The sequence below is a fragment of the Erythranthe guttata genome, chromosome 3, assembly GCF_056151865.1.
Source record: "Erythranthe guttata isolate IM_541 chromosome 3, IM_541, whole genome shotgun sequence".
In the NCBI taxonomy this organism is placed as follows: Eukaryota; Viridiplantae; Streptophyta; class Magnoliopsida; order Lamiales; family Phrymaceae; genus Erythranthe; species Erythranthe guttata.
In genome coordinates, this window is record NC_142535.1 from 18,819,128 (window position 1) to 18,836,413 (window position 17,286).

General features: G+C 36.7%; 3 protein-coding genes across 6 annotated transcripts; all 3 read left to right on the forward strand.

The window, feature by feature from the left end:
* The first annotated feature begins 78 nt into the window (after positions 1–78).
* On the forward strand, positions 79–3,461 carry LOC105974440 (Galactose-binding protein). Of its 2 annotated transcripts, none has more exons than XM_012999543.2 (5): positions 79–647; positions 1,405–1,635; positions 1,721–2,916; positions 3,007–3,092; positions 3,172–3,461. In XM_012999543.2, the coding sequence occupies exons 2-5, from the start codon at positions 1,476–1,478 to the stop codon at positions 3,395–3,397; spliced, it is 1,668 nt and encodes a 555-aa protein (XP_012854997.2). In that variant the 5' UTR covers positions 79–647; positions 1,405–1,475; the 3' UTR covers positions 3,398–3,461. The 2 variants fall into 2 exon arrangements, with proteins under 2 accessions (XP_012854997.2, XP_012854998.2); XM_012999544.2 differs by lacking the exon at positions 79–647 and adding an exon at positions 1,011–1,056.
* A 2,917-nt stretch (positions 3,462–6,378) lies between these two features.
* LOC105974410 (eukaryotic translation initiation factor SUI1 family protein) lies at positions 6,379–11,135 on the forward strand. 3 transcript variants are annotated; one of them, XM_088815969.1, is made up of 9 exons: positions 6,379–6,741; positions 7,536–7,647; positions 8,191–8,381; positions 8,471–8,565; positions 8,669–9,094; positions 9,252–9,360; positions 9,653–10,298; positions 10,619–10,767; positions 10,852–11,135. In XM_088815969.1, exons 1-8 carry the CDS (start codon positions 6,607–6,609, stop codon positions 10,738–10,740), a joined length of 1,836 nt encoding a protein of 611 aa, XP_088672095.1. In that variant the 5' UTR covers positions 6,379–6,606; the 3' UTR covers positions 10,741–10,767; positions 10,852–11,135. The 3 variants fall into 3 exon arrangements, with proteins under 3 accessions (XP_088672095.1, XP_088672096.1, XP_012854963.2); XM_088815970.1 differs by having other exon boundaries at positions 10,619–10,754; positions 10,898–10,914; XM_012999509.2 differs by having other exon boundaries at positions 10,619–10,753; positions 10,852–10,866.
* A 349-nt stretch (positions 11,136–11,484) lies between these two features.
* ATSPS4F (Sucrose-phosphate synthase family protein) lies at positions 11,485–16,690 on the forward strand. The gene is made up of 13 exons (XM_012999362.2): positions 11,485–12,404; positions 12,528–12,617; positions 12,709–12,947; positions 13,037–13,100; positions 13,198–13,857; positions 13,943–14,071; positions 14,242–14,373; positions 14,453–14,629; positions 14,786–14,839; positions 14,948–15,010; positions 15,171–16,019; positions 16,098–16,225; positions 16,311–16,690. The coding sequence occupies exons 1-13, from the start codon at positions 12,129–12,131 to the stop codon at positions 16,573–16,575; spliced, it is 3,126 nt and encodes a 1,041-aa protein (XP_012854816.2). The 5' UTR covers positions 11,485–12,128; the 3' UTR covers positions 16,576–16,690.
* The last annotated feature ends 596 nt before the right edge of the window (positions 16,691–17,286 follow it).

A 17,286-nucleotide genomic window follows, 5' to 3' on the forward strand; every position in this document is an offset into this window, starting at 1 on the left:
AATTCATTGTGTATCCAGCTCATCACATCATGTCATTCTATTATTATTACTATTTATTGAAAGAAAAGGAAAAAGAATAAGTACTGACGCCGACATCACCACCGTAATACTCAGTATCCAATCAAATTCTTCCACGTTTTCAATGCTACGTCATCCCCTCATTATTTTTTGTTTTATGATATTTATTTTTTTCACTCCCAGCAGAAGGAGGTAATATTAGTAATTGTTCTTCTCTTTTGGGGTTTACCGTTTACCTTAACTCAATCTCCCTCTTATTCTTCGTGTTTGAACAGTAACGGAAAAAATATCCGCTATATTTTACTGTTTAGTGCGGTGAAATTTGTATTTGTTTTTCAAATTCATTTCTTATAAAGAACCCCCATCCATCATTTGCCGTTTAAATATTCATTCCATAAGAAAGAGAGAGAGAGAGAGAGAGAAAGAGAGGGCGGACATTCGGCCGACGCCAGCACCCCACCAAAGCCGTTACGATAGGTCATTGATAAAATAAGGATCACCCCCATTTTTCTTATTTCAATACTATAATTGACAGATTGCATGTGAGGATCGGCTTTGGGTTTACCAGATTGATTACGATTCCCACTGTTTACAATTTCAAGACTTGCTTTTTCGAACAAGGAATTCAGGTAATTCGGCTCTTTTCTTGCTTCTTTTTTTTTTTCTTTTTCTTGAATCGATTTTTTCTTCAACGCGTTATCCCTGATTGCTTGTCTGGATCTCTGAATCGGAGCCTTTCTCTTTCCTGGTCAATTCAATCAGGATTCCTATTTCCTCAAATTCTTTCTTTTATAACGAGGTGGGATTCAATTTGATATGACTTGTTTGGATTGCGGTGTACAAAACCTCTCCATCAGTTCTTGGTGCAAGTTTTCCTTATTCATAAAGTCTGCTTTTTATACTTTACGTCATTGCTAAGACAAATTTTTAGTTTTCTACTTGAATTAACCATTGCTTTATGTCCACTTTTCTGTGTCTGTAAGATTTGATCGGATGCAAATCACATAACTTCTTTCTTCTTATGATTTCTATCTCAAGGTCTATGCTTTTTCCTTTGATTTGACTGCTGGTTTATGCATCCTCGTTTTCATACATTATATATTCATTCTCAAATTAGAGGCTTTGAACAAACGAGGTTTTTGAGTTGAGATATATGCTGCTTGTTGCTTTTTGGTCTGTTTATCGTTTTTAAATTGATAAAATTATGAAAAGCTCTGTTTCTTTTTTCCAGTCTTAGTGATTTATTAGGCGTGTTAGATGAACGCCTAATGATTATGTTTTCTCTAGAGTTTAATGCATATGTGACTTTTGTAAATTAACTGAATCTATCCTTCGATTCTGAATGTTTTGCGCCGCTGGAATAAGTTTAGCTTCTGCATTTTCCAGGTTGGGATATTTCTGCTGTTTCAAGTCAGTAGAGCTGTTCAGTTATCATTAGCAAGTGGGATTGATGTGCAATGCAGAGATCGCGCAGAGCTCTTCAACAAAGAAGAGCTTTGGAGGATGCGGTTTGTGGTAGGAATCGATTGTATAAGGTCTCTCTTTCTGTTGTTGTTGTTCTATGGGGGCTTGTCTTCCTCTTAAATACATGGATTGGCCATGGCCATGGTCAAAAAGGTCAGTTTGACATCTATCTCTTAAGTTGCTGATTTTAATGAAAATTGATTATTCTGAACTTTGCCTGCCTTGTTCATGGATGTAGAGGTATCTGAAGAATATTCTGTCAAAGCGACAAGGTCGGATGAAGATAAAGTGGCTTCAAACTCCGTACCATCTGTGGACGGACTATCAAATGGAATTGTGTCTGCACATTCTCACGAAGAGACATCCTTACGTGTTTGTGAAACAGATACAATTAGTAAGAGCGAGTCGTCTTTTAGGTTGGCTGAGGAAGCTACCGTAAAGAGAAACTTACCTGCAAACATTGAAAAGGTAAAGCCGAACATGGACAGGCTGTCGCGTGGAGTGCCTGTGGGTCTTGATGAATTCAAGCACAAAGCATATACTTCCACGAGTAGATACGTAACCGGTCAAGCTGGAAGCCTTATGCATAGAGTAGAGCCTGGTGGTTCGGAATACAATTATGCTTCTGCCGCTAAAGGAGCAAAGGTCTTGTCGTACAATAAGGAAGCCAAGGGTGCTTCTAATATCTTGAACAGAGATAAGGACAAGTACCTCCGAAATCCTTGCTCCACCGAAGACAAGTTTGTTGTAATAGAACTGTCTGAAGAAACCTTGGTGGATACAATTGAAATAGCAAATTTCGAGCATCACTCGTCTAATTTGAAAGATTTTGAGTTGTTAGGCAGCCACGTTTATCCAACTGATTCGTGGGTGAAAATTGGGAATTTCACAGCTGCGAATGTGAAGCAGGCGCAACGGATTGTTCTTCCGGAGCCAAAGTGGGTGAGATATCTAAAAATGAATCTACTGAATCATCATGGATCGGAGTTCTACTGTACGCTGAGTGTTGTGGAAGTGTATGGTGTAGATGCTGTTGAGAAAATGCTTGAGGACCTCATTTCTATTCAAGATAAGAGAGAGTCTTTAGATGAGAAGAAGACTGTCGTCGAAAGTGATGCTGCCCATGAAGAACAATCGGTTGAAGAAGCCGATATCACGATTGGAACAGCACCTGATGTGCCTGACCCTGTGGAAGAAGTACGACATCAGCTGCAGGTTAATAGGATGCCTGGTGATACTGTTCTTAAGATACTGATGAAGAAGGTTAGATCGTTGGATTTGAATTTTGCTGTTCTTGAGCGATACTTGGAGGAGTTAAATTCCAGATATGGTGACATTTTCAAAGAATTTGACAAGGAAGTCGGAGATCAAAGTGCCGTTCTAGAGAAGATCATGGCCGATGTGACGAGTTTCTATAGTAGCAAGGAGGACATGGTCGGTACCCTTTTTCTTTTTATACATATATATATGCATGAAATATTTTCATTTTTTCCATCTAACATGTATAATCGATCACTCTTGCAGAGGAAGGAGATTGATGAACTTTCGTCTTGGAAATCACTTGTTTCCGTGCAGTTGGAAAAGATAGTCCAAGAAAATACCCTTCTCAGGTAGTGTTTTTTTTGTCTTGTTGTGTTATGCATATATAACTGAATTGGACTTATGGTGTGATATATGATGTTATTGCAGATTGGAGGTAGAAAGGGTTGGGAGGAATCAGTTACATATGGAGAATAAAGGGATTGTTATATTTCTTGTATGTGTAGTATTCGGGTTTATAGGTGTAATAAGGTCATTTGCAGATATGGTTATAAATAGTTGTAATTCTGCCAGGGAATTTTGTTCGGACAAGTCTTGTTCCTGGTTTTATCTACTACTCAGCTGTACCCTTACTATATTCATCCTCTCCTTGTAATTTTATCTTTTCTTTCTGCATCATATCATATTTTTATATGGAGTTACATTTTTCGTGTTCCCCACTTTTCTGATTCATTTTTTCCTTCAATTGTGTATGCCCAATAATTGTCTCAATTACCGCAGCTAGCTAGTATAACAAAAATGAAAAATCAAACTACATAAAAGGAACTTAGATAATATACATGGCCTTATTTGGTTGCCGACATATTATTAAATTAATTAGTTATAGATAAAGAAAGTTATACGTTTGATATTGACTATGTCTCGTTCACATGAATGAGACGGATTGCACATAGACATACATTACAGCCCAAGAAGAAGGGCGGTTCAAAACCAGAAGCCAAATTCTATTAAAATTAAAGACCATATGAAACTTTAGCAAACAGACTTATATTTAATTCTAAGAATTCCTAACGACCGAACAGTAGGATCTACTAACTCAATTACATTAATAGGAGGTTAATGTTTTAATTTGTTCGATTGCTACAATTAAATTTATTTGACTATACATTAATAGGAGGTTAGTAGAATGTTTTGGTTCACAACATTCAAATTAATAATTCAAGTTCGCAATCAGATGCTATTATTTAATAAAATTAGTATTTATCTTACCTCTGCATTAGTTTTGTAGCTTCCATGTAAAATAATGGAACTAAACGATTAACTAAAACTAAGTATTAAGATTAATACAATGTATAGAGTATAGAATTTCATCCGATTCATGCAACGAAATATTAAATATGCATGATTAGTAAATAAAATTGCATGTTCATTAATGAAGAGTAATTTTACGAGTGGGGAAAGTGCATTTGGAATCCTTGAAGTGCATTATAAGAATTATGGATTTCAGTGTGGGGATTAAAAAGAAGTCAGTATTAATAATGTGTTGATTAAATGCAAGTAAGTAGTAGCAAAAAAATGAAATTAGTGAAATCTTTGACTAAATAATATAATGACGTGAATTATTTAAAGAGTATTAAAGTAAATAATATAATATGGTTGAAATAATAGAGAAATGAGATGCAATAGATTTCCTTTATATATATATATAAAGAGAAGCAAATTGCAAAATAATTAATAGTGAGATATTGAAGATGGTAAATAAGGTTTCGGGGGCGGCGGCCAAGTTGTTGTTTGTGGTTGTTCTACTATGCTTTCTCCTCGTCTCATCAGGTCGATCTCATGACTTAATTACTTCTTCTTCTTCTTCTTCTTCTTCTACATATATAATAATGGAACGGAATGAATATTAATGATGATGATGTAATAATAATAATATGAAGAATATATAAATACATGATATGCAGGTAGTGGAGAAGGGAGAGCAGGAGTGAAGGAGGGAAAGAAAGATTGCTACATAGCATATCCGAGTGAATGCGTAAAGCAAGGAATAAGTGTGTGCACAGTTTGTGTTAAGTTTGCTGGTTTATACAGTATCAGTTGCAGCACTTTGAACGGAGTATCCAATTGTATCTGTTTATATCACTGTGATGATGATCATGATCATATCATCTCACCACCAACTCCTACCTCTTCTTCTTCCTCCCCATCTCCCATTAGTATTATTAATTAATTAATTAATTTATAAATTCCCTGTACTAGCTACTGCTCCCATCCATCTGTCTACCAATTCATTAATAATTAATTATATATGCCTTTTTAATTTATTGCCATTCCTTATTTCTTTATTAATTCTAGCTATATTATTATAATAATAATTACAACAAATAATATTCATTATATTCGACACACACACACACACACACCTGTTATATTATAGAATGGGAGGAGAGAATTAATTATGGCCTTAATTGGTATATTTATACAATGTGTGTAGAAAACCCTAACCAGTTACGCAATGCAAGGAAATTAATTATAATATAATATTCACATGCCAAGATTATAAGATTTCTAAGATATAGTACTATATATATCTACAAATGCAATATTATAAGATTTATAAATACATTATATATAGTAACAAAGGCAAGAGCATGTAATCTTATTCGTCTGTATTATATGATCATTTGATGATAAGTTTTCATATTATGTAATCTATTATATTGCGGATTTACAGAATGGCATTATTTATTACTTTTTTTTTTTTTTTTGCATATAAAAAGGCCTTACCTTGCAGAGATCAAAGTATAATTGGCAAGACAAAATAATAATATATATTTAGTTTTACAGAAAGTTTTAGAAATATGGAAAAGAAGATTATTAGGGGATCATTTTTGTTGATGATGATTGTCCTTGTTTCTCTCATATCATGTATTAATTCTTCCTGAACTTCTCTCTAATCATCATCATCATCAAGAAGCATATATATAATGTATCCTAATATATATATAGCGATAAACAATCATAATTAATATATATGTAATAATGATGATTTGATTTGATTATGTTGCACGCAGTTGAGAAAGTAGTTGGGTCGTCGGAGGCGACGGTGAAGGGTGGTGGTGATGTTGATGATGAGAAGATGTGCGTAGAAACGTGGGAAGCTGGATGTAATGTGCAAGGTGTTGGGATATGTATGACCGCATGCTCAAATAAGTACCAATCTAAACTTTTCAATGTCTACTGTGAATTTCACGACAATGTCTCTCTTTGTGCCTGTGTTTATCATTGCACTGTCACACCTTCTTCTACTTAATTCATTCCCATATATCCCGACCCTCCCTGTACTTTATATTATGCAACGCTTGTTTAATAAATAAATAAACACCTTCTTAATTCAATTCTTGTTTTTCTTTTAAAATCATGAAATGAGTGACCAATTATTATTATATATGAGGGATGATCTTTTCTTATAAATAACAATCCTCAGAATTAAATAACAATTTACTAAAACGCAAATGGGCTCCAATATAAGCCCATGTAACAACAACTTTAAGCCTAAACTAACAGGCCTCAAATTTAAGCCCATAAAGCAACCGTCCGTCTATGAGAAACACTTTGATTTTTTATTTTAATCTTAGTTATTTTTCCTTTCTAAGTATAATAATAATAATAATAATAATAATAATAATAATAGCCTAAACGGCGTTCGAAGAACTGAGTTGGTGGCCGTCGCCCGTACTAATTCATCATCCCCACCGCTTTGCTTTGCGCTGAGGAGGCCATTGCCGAGCAAAGAAAGCTATTATAAATTAAAATCAACAACAAAAGTTGAGACTGAGAGTTAATTGTTATCTCAAGGAGAAAATGTTCAAGAAGGCATTGGACGCTAAATCACAACAGCGGCTCTCAGGTGCTGACCGTAAGAAACTCAAACGCTCTATCAGACTCCGATTCCCCGCTTCTTCCGATGCTGATCTCGATGTTTTACTTCCCCCTAAGGTCGACCCACCCTTTATTCTTTTCTTTTTCTTATTATTCCTTTTAAATTGCTTCTCATTTTATCTTCACCTCTTTCATCACTGCTGTGCTGACTATATATGTCTACTGTAAGTACCGTGTTTGTGTGTTTGTGCGTGGGCTGAGCTGATGAAATATCAATTGAAGAATTATTCCCTACAAATCATTTCTTTTCTCATAAATTATTTTCAGGGATATATATTTGGTTTTTTGTACAAATGTTGGCTCCTTTACCATATAAGATTTGACCAAGTCCCTTTAATTCTTCAAAACCAGTGGCTGAATCAACTCATTTAGCCATTTTATCACTTTGAATCAAACTTGCAGAGCACCGTGGCTGTCAGAGTGCAAACATTCTGGCAATTTAACTAAGAGATGTGCTCGACTAGAGAATCAGTGGAACAGTGCTTAATTTAAAAAAAAAAATAGAGAGCAAGGATGGGATAAAACATTAAACCCCTACTTTTAACCATAGTGACTGTATTCATACTAGTAAATACCTGAAAGTATAATAGGGAATTCGTTCATTTGAGTATCAGAATACTCATACCATAGATAATTCCCCGTCATTGTCCATATTCAATCTCTAGAATTTTTTTTCCTCTGAATGAATCACACTATGCTCAGATATCAGCCTAAGCTGAACTGGTCTCAGCTAGGCTACTCTGAACTACTCTGAGCAAAATTTTCCAATAGATAAGTGGATATTTTGATTTTACCTATATAAATATTTGCAGACTGTCTCATTTTTTTGACGCGATTAATTATATTTTCAGGCAGAAATAACCATATTCAAGTATCCAAACCGAATTCTTGTATATGGTCTGGAAGGTGATTGCCCCATGTTTTTTGATTGCGATGGACGAGGTTCAGAAATATTTCCTACAGGTATCGATTAGCCGGTTCTCATATGGAGTCTATTGTTCTTATTAGTGTCTACATGTTTTTTTCCAAGACTTGACTGCGATTGCGTTACTTTTGTTGATATGTGCCCCTATTTATTCTAACATACTGTGTTTCTAGATATTTCTTCACATTGGATGCATGCGACGTAGTGTAAGTCTTGTTTGATATATTTGAGTTGAAGACTATTATCAGATTTGGAAAACACTGTTGCAGTTTGTCAGTGATTAATAGTAGGGTTTCTTTGTTTTTAAGAAGCCTCCACGCCTTTTTAAGGTGTTATAAAAATTGAAAATGTAATCTAGAAACATGGCAGATCACTTCGTTTTTATAGCATCTAACTTTCTGTTCCTATTCTGGGAAGTATTCTTTTTCTTTCTGAAGATGCTCAAATTGACTTCATTAGTTGCTAATTAATGAGAGAATCCTTTTCTGAATGTATGTGTTTGCTTTGTACTCTGATATTCACTTTAGCTTTTGATGAAATACTGTTCCTGCATTTCTTCACCACTTGTTATTTGATGGCAGTATATGCATTGTGGAAGGTTCCAAATCTGTTGCCTGCTTTTATGCTAAAAGGCGGTGAGGTATCTAGATTTATGCTTGGCGGTGCTGATTTGATGTTTCCTGGCATCCAAATTCCTGCTGAAGGTTTTCCATCATTCTCTGCTGGCGAGCCCTGGGCTGTCAAAGTTCCTGGAAATCCAGCTCCAATAGCTGTAAGCTATATCAAGATCTAAGTCTATCACTATATTAAGTGGTTTTAAAGAGTTCTATTAATAATATGTGATAAAATTTATTTATTTAGGTAGGCACTACCACAATGAGTAGTGCAGAAGCATTGAAGGCTGGTTTGCGTGGGAAGGCGTTAAAAATAAGTCATTATTACCGTGATACACTTTGGTATGATCATCAAGGAACTTCATCTTAGCTATACCATTTTAAGTTAACCATTCACCTTTTACAGTTATTATTTTTGTTGTTATTTTGATTTACAATTTTACAGGGAATTGGCTGAAAATTGTTATGTCCCAAATGCTGGGTTTTTCGAAGATGCTGTGTTTGAGGACCCTGCTTTAATTTCTGGTGGCCAGGCTTCTGATTCATGTGAAGATCATCTCTTAGTTGGCCAGACGAACGCAATCAACGATGAATTTATGGGAGATGATAGTGCTGCTGATGGCGCTCCCTCTATTCTTGATTCTTCTTCCGCTGAAGAACCGATCGTGACTAAGGAAGCCAGTGAACAAATAACCACTGCCATGGCTGATTTGCAGGTTAAGGATGTAACATCAGGCATTGAGTCTAATGTGGATGACCAGCCTTTGTTGTCTGTTGAGGATGTGGATACGCTATTGGACAAGTGTCTTTTGCAAGCTTTGCACACTACCGTCAAAGATAAAGATCTTCCCATCCCAGGAAGCATATTATGGTAATCAGACACTGAACATTTTTGTAGTTATTTAGTTGAGTTCAAACATGCTTAAGTGATTAAATTTCCTTATTATTCTCTTTTCTACGCGTTTTATGCCTGTTGCCTGTTTTCATTTTGATGTATGACACTATATTGGTTGTTTCTGCGTTTACAGGTCTGGTCATATACTACCTTGCAGGCCATCGGGTATTAGTCTAGACATAAAGAAGTCTTCTCACAAGAAACTGTCCAAGTGGTTACAGTCTAAATCTGTTGGTGGACTGGTCAGTTTTGAATTTTCTTTTCTTCATTGCCTAAAAATTCCATTTTGTTTCACCGTACGATGTCAATTGTATGGTAAATATGTCAATTTTGCCATGTCTTAAGTCGATTGATTTTTATTGTATGGACCAGTGAACTTATTGTTTGGGCTATTGCTTTCGAAACTCTAGGCTATATAATAGTGTTGTGATAGTTACTATTTCCTTGTAGTACAGCCCATTGGTAGTGTGTGCATGAAGTGTGGATTTAATTTGGTAATTAATCTAGTGTTTTGTACATTTTCCTTCATGCCAGATTTCGGTTAAAGAGGATAAACATAAGAAAGAGGTGATGGTATTATCGGTTAATCGAAAACACGTGGACTACACATCTTTCAAGCCAGAGAAGAAGAAAGTGGAAAAGAATGAGCAACCTGGAAAGAACATTGCCGATGAAGGACAGTTGCAGAAATTACTTGATGTTGTGGAGATTTATAAGCCAACTACACATGTCAACCCTATATTTGCTGCTGTTGGAGCAGACACGGGGAAACTTTATAGTGCTTCAGAAGCTTATGAGATTGTCTTTGGATACATTGAAAAAGAAAAGCTGGTGAAGCAAGCAGACAAGTCCATGGTGGTTTTGGATGCAACTTTATGTGATGCTTTGTTCAAGGGTGCTATTAAAAAGGGTTCAATGTACCCTACTGAAATTCATAAAAAGGATATAGGGCAAAGCTTTATTAATCGAATGCAAGCTAATCACCTTGTAATAAGAGGAGAACATTCTGTTGTTCGAAAAGGTGCGCTTAAGCCACTCCAAATATTGACAGAGCGAAGGCAGGGTAACAAAAAAGTTACAAAACTTTCTGGCCTAGAGTCTTTTTTGATAGATCCAGAGACTTTGGCTTCAGAGCTGCAGAAGAAGTTTGCTTGTAGTACAACCGTATCCGAACTTCCTGGTATGGTTTCATTACTAGTTATCGCATATCCCACACACACACACACACACACACACACACACACACACAGTATAATTCAGGCATATAGAACAGAGCCACCTAAAATTTTCTTTCAATCCTGATTTGAATGGTGGCACCGGCTTGTAGTGTGATTTCATTGCATATGGTTAGATATTCAATGATTTGATTTCTCAACAATTAAAGCATAACTTGTTTTGTTAATTTACGTGACACGTGATTTCATTTGCACGGTCAATATGTTCAAACCACCGTACTTGTTATTAGATCTAACTCATCAATTGTGAAATACAAAAAAAAAGGTAAAAAGGGGCTGGAGGTTCTGGTTCAAGGAGGCGTGATTGATGATCTTGCAAGACATCTGGTTGAACAATACGGGGTCCAAAAGAGATACATTGAAGTTCTTGACAAGACCAGAAAATAGAAATAAGGTTAAGGTTAGTTCTCTGATGTTCAGAAACAACACAAAATGATAATACTAATAATGATGAGATAAACCCTAAATGTTTGGTAATATTACTTTGTCACTCATCAGGTGAAATGGCGTGAGCAATATTTGTATGAGATGAGATGAGATGAAATGAAATGGCGTATGCTTCTTCGGTGTTGACTAATATGTTGTGGTGCCATTTGCTGCATGCTGAGAGCAAAATGGTTGAGAACGTCATTGTTTCAAAATGATGTTTTTTTTATGGTGCACTAGTCAGTCAGTAAATTGTTTTTATTTTAGTGAAATCTTGTTTTGGTTGCTTGACATTTGAAGTAATGGTATAATATACATGGGATGCGCTGAATATATTATTTTCTTCTTCTTTAAAATAGAATAGTGGAGAAGTGGTGAGTAGTGAGTTGAATCAGAAGTTAATTCTTGTCCATATAGAGGATAGGACTTGGGAGGTGGTGGAAATAGGTTTCATATTTTGTTCTTGTTAGAATAGAATAGCATAAGACACATGTAGAAGTGGGTCCAAGGTTAGATTTACGAATGGCCAAGAAAAAAAGAGTGTGATCAGTTAAACAACGTTGGATATTCGGCCAAATATCCAACGTCCATTGGAATAATAATAATAATAGATGCCCATGATATCTGTTGTTGCACAGAAGACCACTTGTTTTGTGGAACCCATGTATAGTATTATTCTTTGATTCTCTATTTCGAAACGAATTTGCGTTGCATGTTTATTGAACTAGTACTGTAGTATCTGATGCTGCAACAATGCCGTTGCTGCAGAGAATATATTATAAGCTTATTGAGAATGGTTTCTAATACCAATAGTTAGGCACGGTGATGGCATATGCTTTTCAAGATTCAACTATTCTTTTATAGATCATTGAGGATCGACCATTCTTATTTACCGACAGCTTGGGGGTCTCACCGGCTGTTCCTCTTACAAAAAAGAATCGACAAAAACAAAATACGCGTATATATAACCCCATGCATGCACGCAAGGGGCCATGAGAGAGAAAAATGAAGATAGAGATGCAAATCAAGCCACCCAAATATGTTTGTAAAAGTGAAGAAGAATAAATAAAGATTCCTTCTCCATGTACAAAATCAAGAAACAGACGTGCGTGAGACTGATACATTTGGCCTTTATAAGGTAACGGTGTCTTTGCTCTCGATAGTCGGCATCATCCAGATATCTTACACACAATTTATTAACTTCCATTTGATATTCAGCACTACTAGCTGTCTTGGCCACAAATTATATTAAAAGCTCATCTTCAATATTTATAAGTGAAGCTTTCTTCAATTCAATTGAATCGGAGCAAGGAGCAACACAGATCAAAATTACACAAGCAGTAACGAAAATGGGACAGAACGAATGGCTGAATGGGTATTTGGAAGCCATATTGGACGCGGGAAAAGCAAGAGACAAGGCTGATAACAAGACCCTCAAAAACAGTATCCGAAAAAAACTTGATGGTGATGAAGATGATATTGTTGATGGCAAGTTGAAGTTTCAGACTATGGAAATAGTGAGCAAAGATAAGCAAGATGTGAAGATATTCAGCCCTACCAAGTACTTTGTCGAAGAAGTTGTCAATGGCTTTGATGAGGCCGACCTCCACAGAACTTGGATTAAGGTATTTTATGTACACACACACACACTCACACACACACACACCACTCCTTAACATATTACATACAGCTTATCAACTTCATCCATCATCATCAATCCATTCATACACGTGGGCATGTATATGCAGGTGATTGCTACAAGGAATTATCGTCTGCGCAATAATAGACTCGAGAATATGTGCTGGCGCATTTGGCATCTTGCCCGCAAAAAGAAACAGGTTCAACTGATCAACCACATACATATATATATATGTACACTGCTATGTAATTGGGTTGAGATGTGGGATTATAGCTACGTAACATTTGCAGATAGCTTTGGATGCTGCGCAAAAGCTAGTAAAATGGAAAATAGAGAGAGAACAGGGGCGTAGCATTGCTGCAGAAGACCTTTCCGAGCTGTCAGAAGGTGAGAAGGAAATCAAAGGAGGAGATTCTACTTATCAAACTGACTCATCACATACACATACACACATCTCAAGAATCAATTCCGATGCTCAGATTTGGTCAGATGACAACACTTCACGCCAACTATACATCGTTTTGATTAGGTATTTATTTATATGCCAATTGATGAGATTTTTAATATAATTATTAGTTTTGCTATGCTTAAATGTTGGTTTACCATGTATGTATGCAGTCTTCATGGGTTGGTGCGGGGAGAAAACATGGAACTTGGACGAGACTCTGACACTGGTGGTCAGGTATATATATATATTTATATACTCACTCTGCAATGCATTTATTACCACCATCAGTCACACAACAGCTTAATTTATTTGTGATTATTCGAATTGTCAGGTAAAATACATTGTGGAACTGGCTCGAGCTCTAGCAAACACGGAAGGGGTACACAGAGTAGATCTTTTGACAAGACAAATCACATCACCAGAGGTGGACTCCACCTATGGAGAACCCATTGAGATGCTTTCCGGTGGCTCGGGGGCCTACATTATTCGAATCCCATGTGGACCTCCACACAGTTACGTCCCCAAAGAGTCACTCTGGCCTTACATACCTGAGTTTGTTGACGGGGCCCTCAGCCACATTGTCAACATGGCAAGAGCTTTAGGAGATAATAATGGTGGAAAAACGGTATGGCCTTATGTGATCCACGGCCACTATGCGGATGCAGGGGAAGTGGCTGCACGCTTATCCTCTGTCCTAAACGTGCCTACTGTCATAACAGGGCACTCGTTGGGAAGGAACAAATTAGAGCAGTTGCTGAAACAAGGGAGGCTTTCTAGAGCGGACATAAACACAACTTACAAGATAATGAGGAGAATCGAAGCTGAGGAGTTGGGTTTGGATACTGCTGAGATGGTAGTAACAAGCACAAGGCAAGAGATTGATGAGCAGTGGGGTTTGTATGATGGTTTTGATATCCAGTTGGAGAGGAAGCTTAGGATTAGGAGACGCAGAGGAGTTAGCTGTCTTGGAAGATACATGCCCAGGATGGTGGTAAGACCACTCACTATTCTAATTCGTAGAAGAAGGCTTCAAAGTAATAATTGAGTGCTCATTTTTTTGTTTGTTTGATAACTAGGTTATACCACCTGGTATGGACTTCAGCAGTGTGACAGCACAAGAGTCATCAGATGCGGATGGAGATCTTAAATCATTGATCGGCACTGACAGGATCCATAAATCACCTATGCCTCCAATATGGTCTGAGGTTAGATTCTGTTATTTCATCAAGATTAATGCTCTCCAGATACTTGTGATTGTATTCTTGTCACAATCTAATGTGTGATGCAGACAAGCTCCAAAATCTAAGGAAAAAAAAAAGAATAAAAACCAATATATACCTCTTAATTTAGCTTTGTCGACTTTTGTTTGGTGCAGATTATGCGTTTTTTCTCAAATCCTCACAAGCCTATGATACTAGCATTATCTCGTCCTGACCCAAAGAAAAATGTAACCACTTTACTCAAGGCTTTTGGAGAATGCCAACCCCTTCGAGAGCTGGCAAATTTGGTAATCATGTTTTTTTGATGCATAACTGTGTCTGTGTAAATCAGAACAAATGGTAAGCTTATATAAATTGTTATTGCAGACACTAATACTTGGAAACAGAGACAACATTGAAGATATGTCCAATAGCAGTTCGTCTGTTTTTACCACAGTACTGAAGCTCATTGACAAGTATGACTTGTATGGTAGTGTGGCGTACCCAAAGCATCATAGGCAACCTGAAGTTCCTGAAATATATCGACTTGCAGCCAAAACGAAGGTGAAATGTCAAATACAACATATGGTGCTAATAATGCACGATATAATATAAAATATTATCTTTTACAACTGGAACTTTCTGAGCTTTCCTTTTTTTCTGTAAAATGCTAATAATGCTTTAGTAACGTTTTCCTTTTGTGGTGGATCTGTCTTAAAGGGAGTTTTCATCAATCCAGCTCTTGTCGAACCATTTGGCCTCACTCTCATAGAGGTCAGTCACAGCCTACCCCTGCTTTGCAACTTATAACATTCTATAAAACGGACAGTTAAAACCTAAGATAACTATCTTACTTTGTTATGGACCGTGCTTTTTCTGCAGGCTGCTGCATATGGATTACCCATTGTAGCTACGAAAAACGGTGGACCAGTGGACATAATAAAGGTAATTTTCATGAATATGTTACCCTTCACTCTATGTAGATCGTAGTGTACTTGAAAAAAAACCAAGAATGTCCGAGTTTTTGAGAGGCAAATGTTTCAAGCGCATTTGAGATTGTAATCAAGGTTATGTGAATCTAAATAGATAATGTCTGATGGACCAGGCACTGAACAACGGTCTGCTTGTGGACCCGCATGACGAGAAAGCCATATCAGATGCTCTTCTAAAGCTTGTGGCTGACAAAAATCTCTGGAACGACTGCCGGAAAAATGGCCTGAAAAATATCCACAAGTTCTCATGGCCGGAGCATTGCCGTAACTACCTCTTCCATGTTGAACAGTGCAGAAATAACCACCCAACCACCAGTCATCTTCGAGTCATGCCAATTCCGGAGGAGCCGCTGAGTGAATCACTCCGTGGCGTTGAAGACATTTCCTTCAAATTCTCTGTTGACGTCGATGTTGTAAAGTCCAATGGCGAACCTGATCCAGCTAGCGGTCAGCAGAAAATCGTTGATATTCTATTGGCAAAGGCGAATCATAAAGGAAAATCCATGAATCACAACTATTGTCCGGGAAGAAGGCAGTGGCTGTATGTAGTAGCAGTTGACAGTTATAGCAGCGAAGGAAGTCCTGCAGAGGCATTACCTTTAATTGTCAAGAATATCATGCAGGTTGCGGGATCAGAGTCTAGTCAGATAGGTTTTGTACTACTGACAGGTTTGAGTCTGTTGGAGACAAAGGAAATGCTGCACAGAAGCAACTGTCAGGTAAAACTAGAACAATTTGACGCGTTGATTTGTAGCAGTGGGAGCGAAATGTTCTATCCGTGGAAGGATTTGGTGGCAGATGAAGACTACGAATCCCACATTGAGTACCGTTGGCCTGGTGAGAATGTCAAATCCATGTTACTGAGGATTGCCAAGATAGAAAACAAGGCTGAGAATGATGATATGCAGCTAAGTCAATCTAGCCCTCGATGCTACTCGTACAGCATTAAACCAGGAGCTCAGGTAACAAATTCGATCGTTTGTCGTTTCATCTGAATATATACAAGGAACACTCAAAAACGGAATATGCTCATATGACAGACTCAGAAAATCGATGACCTAAGACAGAGGCTACGCATGAGAGGCATGAGGTGCAACCTGGTCTATACACATGTTGCATCAAGATTAAATGTGATACCATTGTTTGCATCCAGAGCACAATCTTTAAGGTGGTTTGCCTGTCACTGTTTAAATACCAGTTGTATGTATGTATGTATATTTTACATTTATCTGTATGATATGATTGGTATGCAGATATCTGTCGGTTAGCTGGAATATTGAGCTTTCAAAAGTGATTGTGTTTGTGGGTGAAAGAGGGGATACGGACTATGAGGAGTTGCTCGGAGGTCTCCACAAGACTGTTATCCTGAGAGATTGTGTCGAATATGGTGGTAGTGAAGAAGGGTTGAAAAAGGAGGATGACGACATTGTTGCTCAAGACAGCTCAAAGATTGCTGTTGCAGTGGGTATTGACGTTCATTGCATCTCCAAAGCCTTGGGATGTTTTGGAATCATGTGATTCTTCAATCTTACAGACTATGAGGGTTTTCAAGCTTATGACACTTATGTAGAATTAATACAAGAAATAAGTGGAAAAAACATTAATACCATTTGAAATATATAAGTATTAACAAGATATGATGTACTATTTGACTTCACAGAGACGAATCATCAATGTCAATACTGTAGATAAGATAGATACAAGTATAACGGATAGATCTAAATGTGATTCATAAATTGGATGCACACTGCAAAGTGAGTTAAAATATCCTGTATGTTATAGTACACAAATTTTGGGTAAAATTGATAGAACATCTCAAAAAAAAATTCACGATCAAAATCACCAAAAGCTGTATACTATAGTATACAGTTTTTTTAGTAAAATTGGCGAAACATCCAAAAAACTATTTCACGATCAAAATCATCAAAAAATGCATACAATAGTACATAGATTTTAGTTAAAATTGGTGCAACGTCTAAAAAACTATTTCTCGGTCAAAATCATCAAAAACTGCATACTATATAGTACACAATTTTTTTGGTAATATTGGTGGAACGTCCAAAAAAATTTTTCACGATCAAAATCACAAAAAACTGTATACTAATACCCAGATTTTGGATAAAATTGGTAGCACGTCCAAAAAACTTTTTCACGATCAAAATCCCCAAAAACCGTATACTAAATACACATATTTTAGTTAAAATTGGTGCAACGTTCAAAAAACTATTT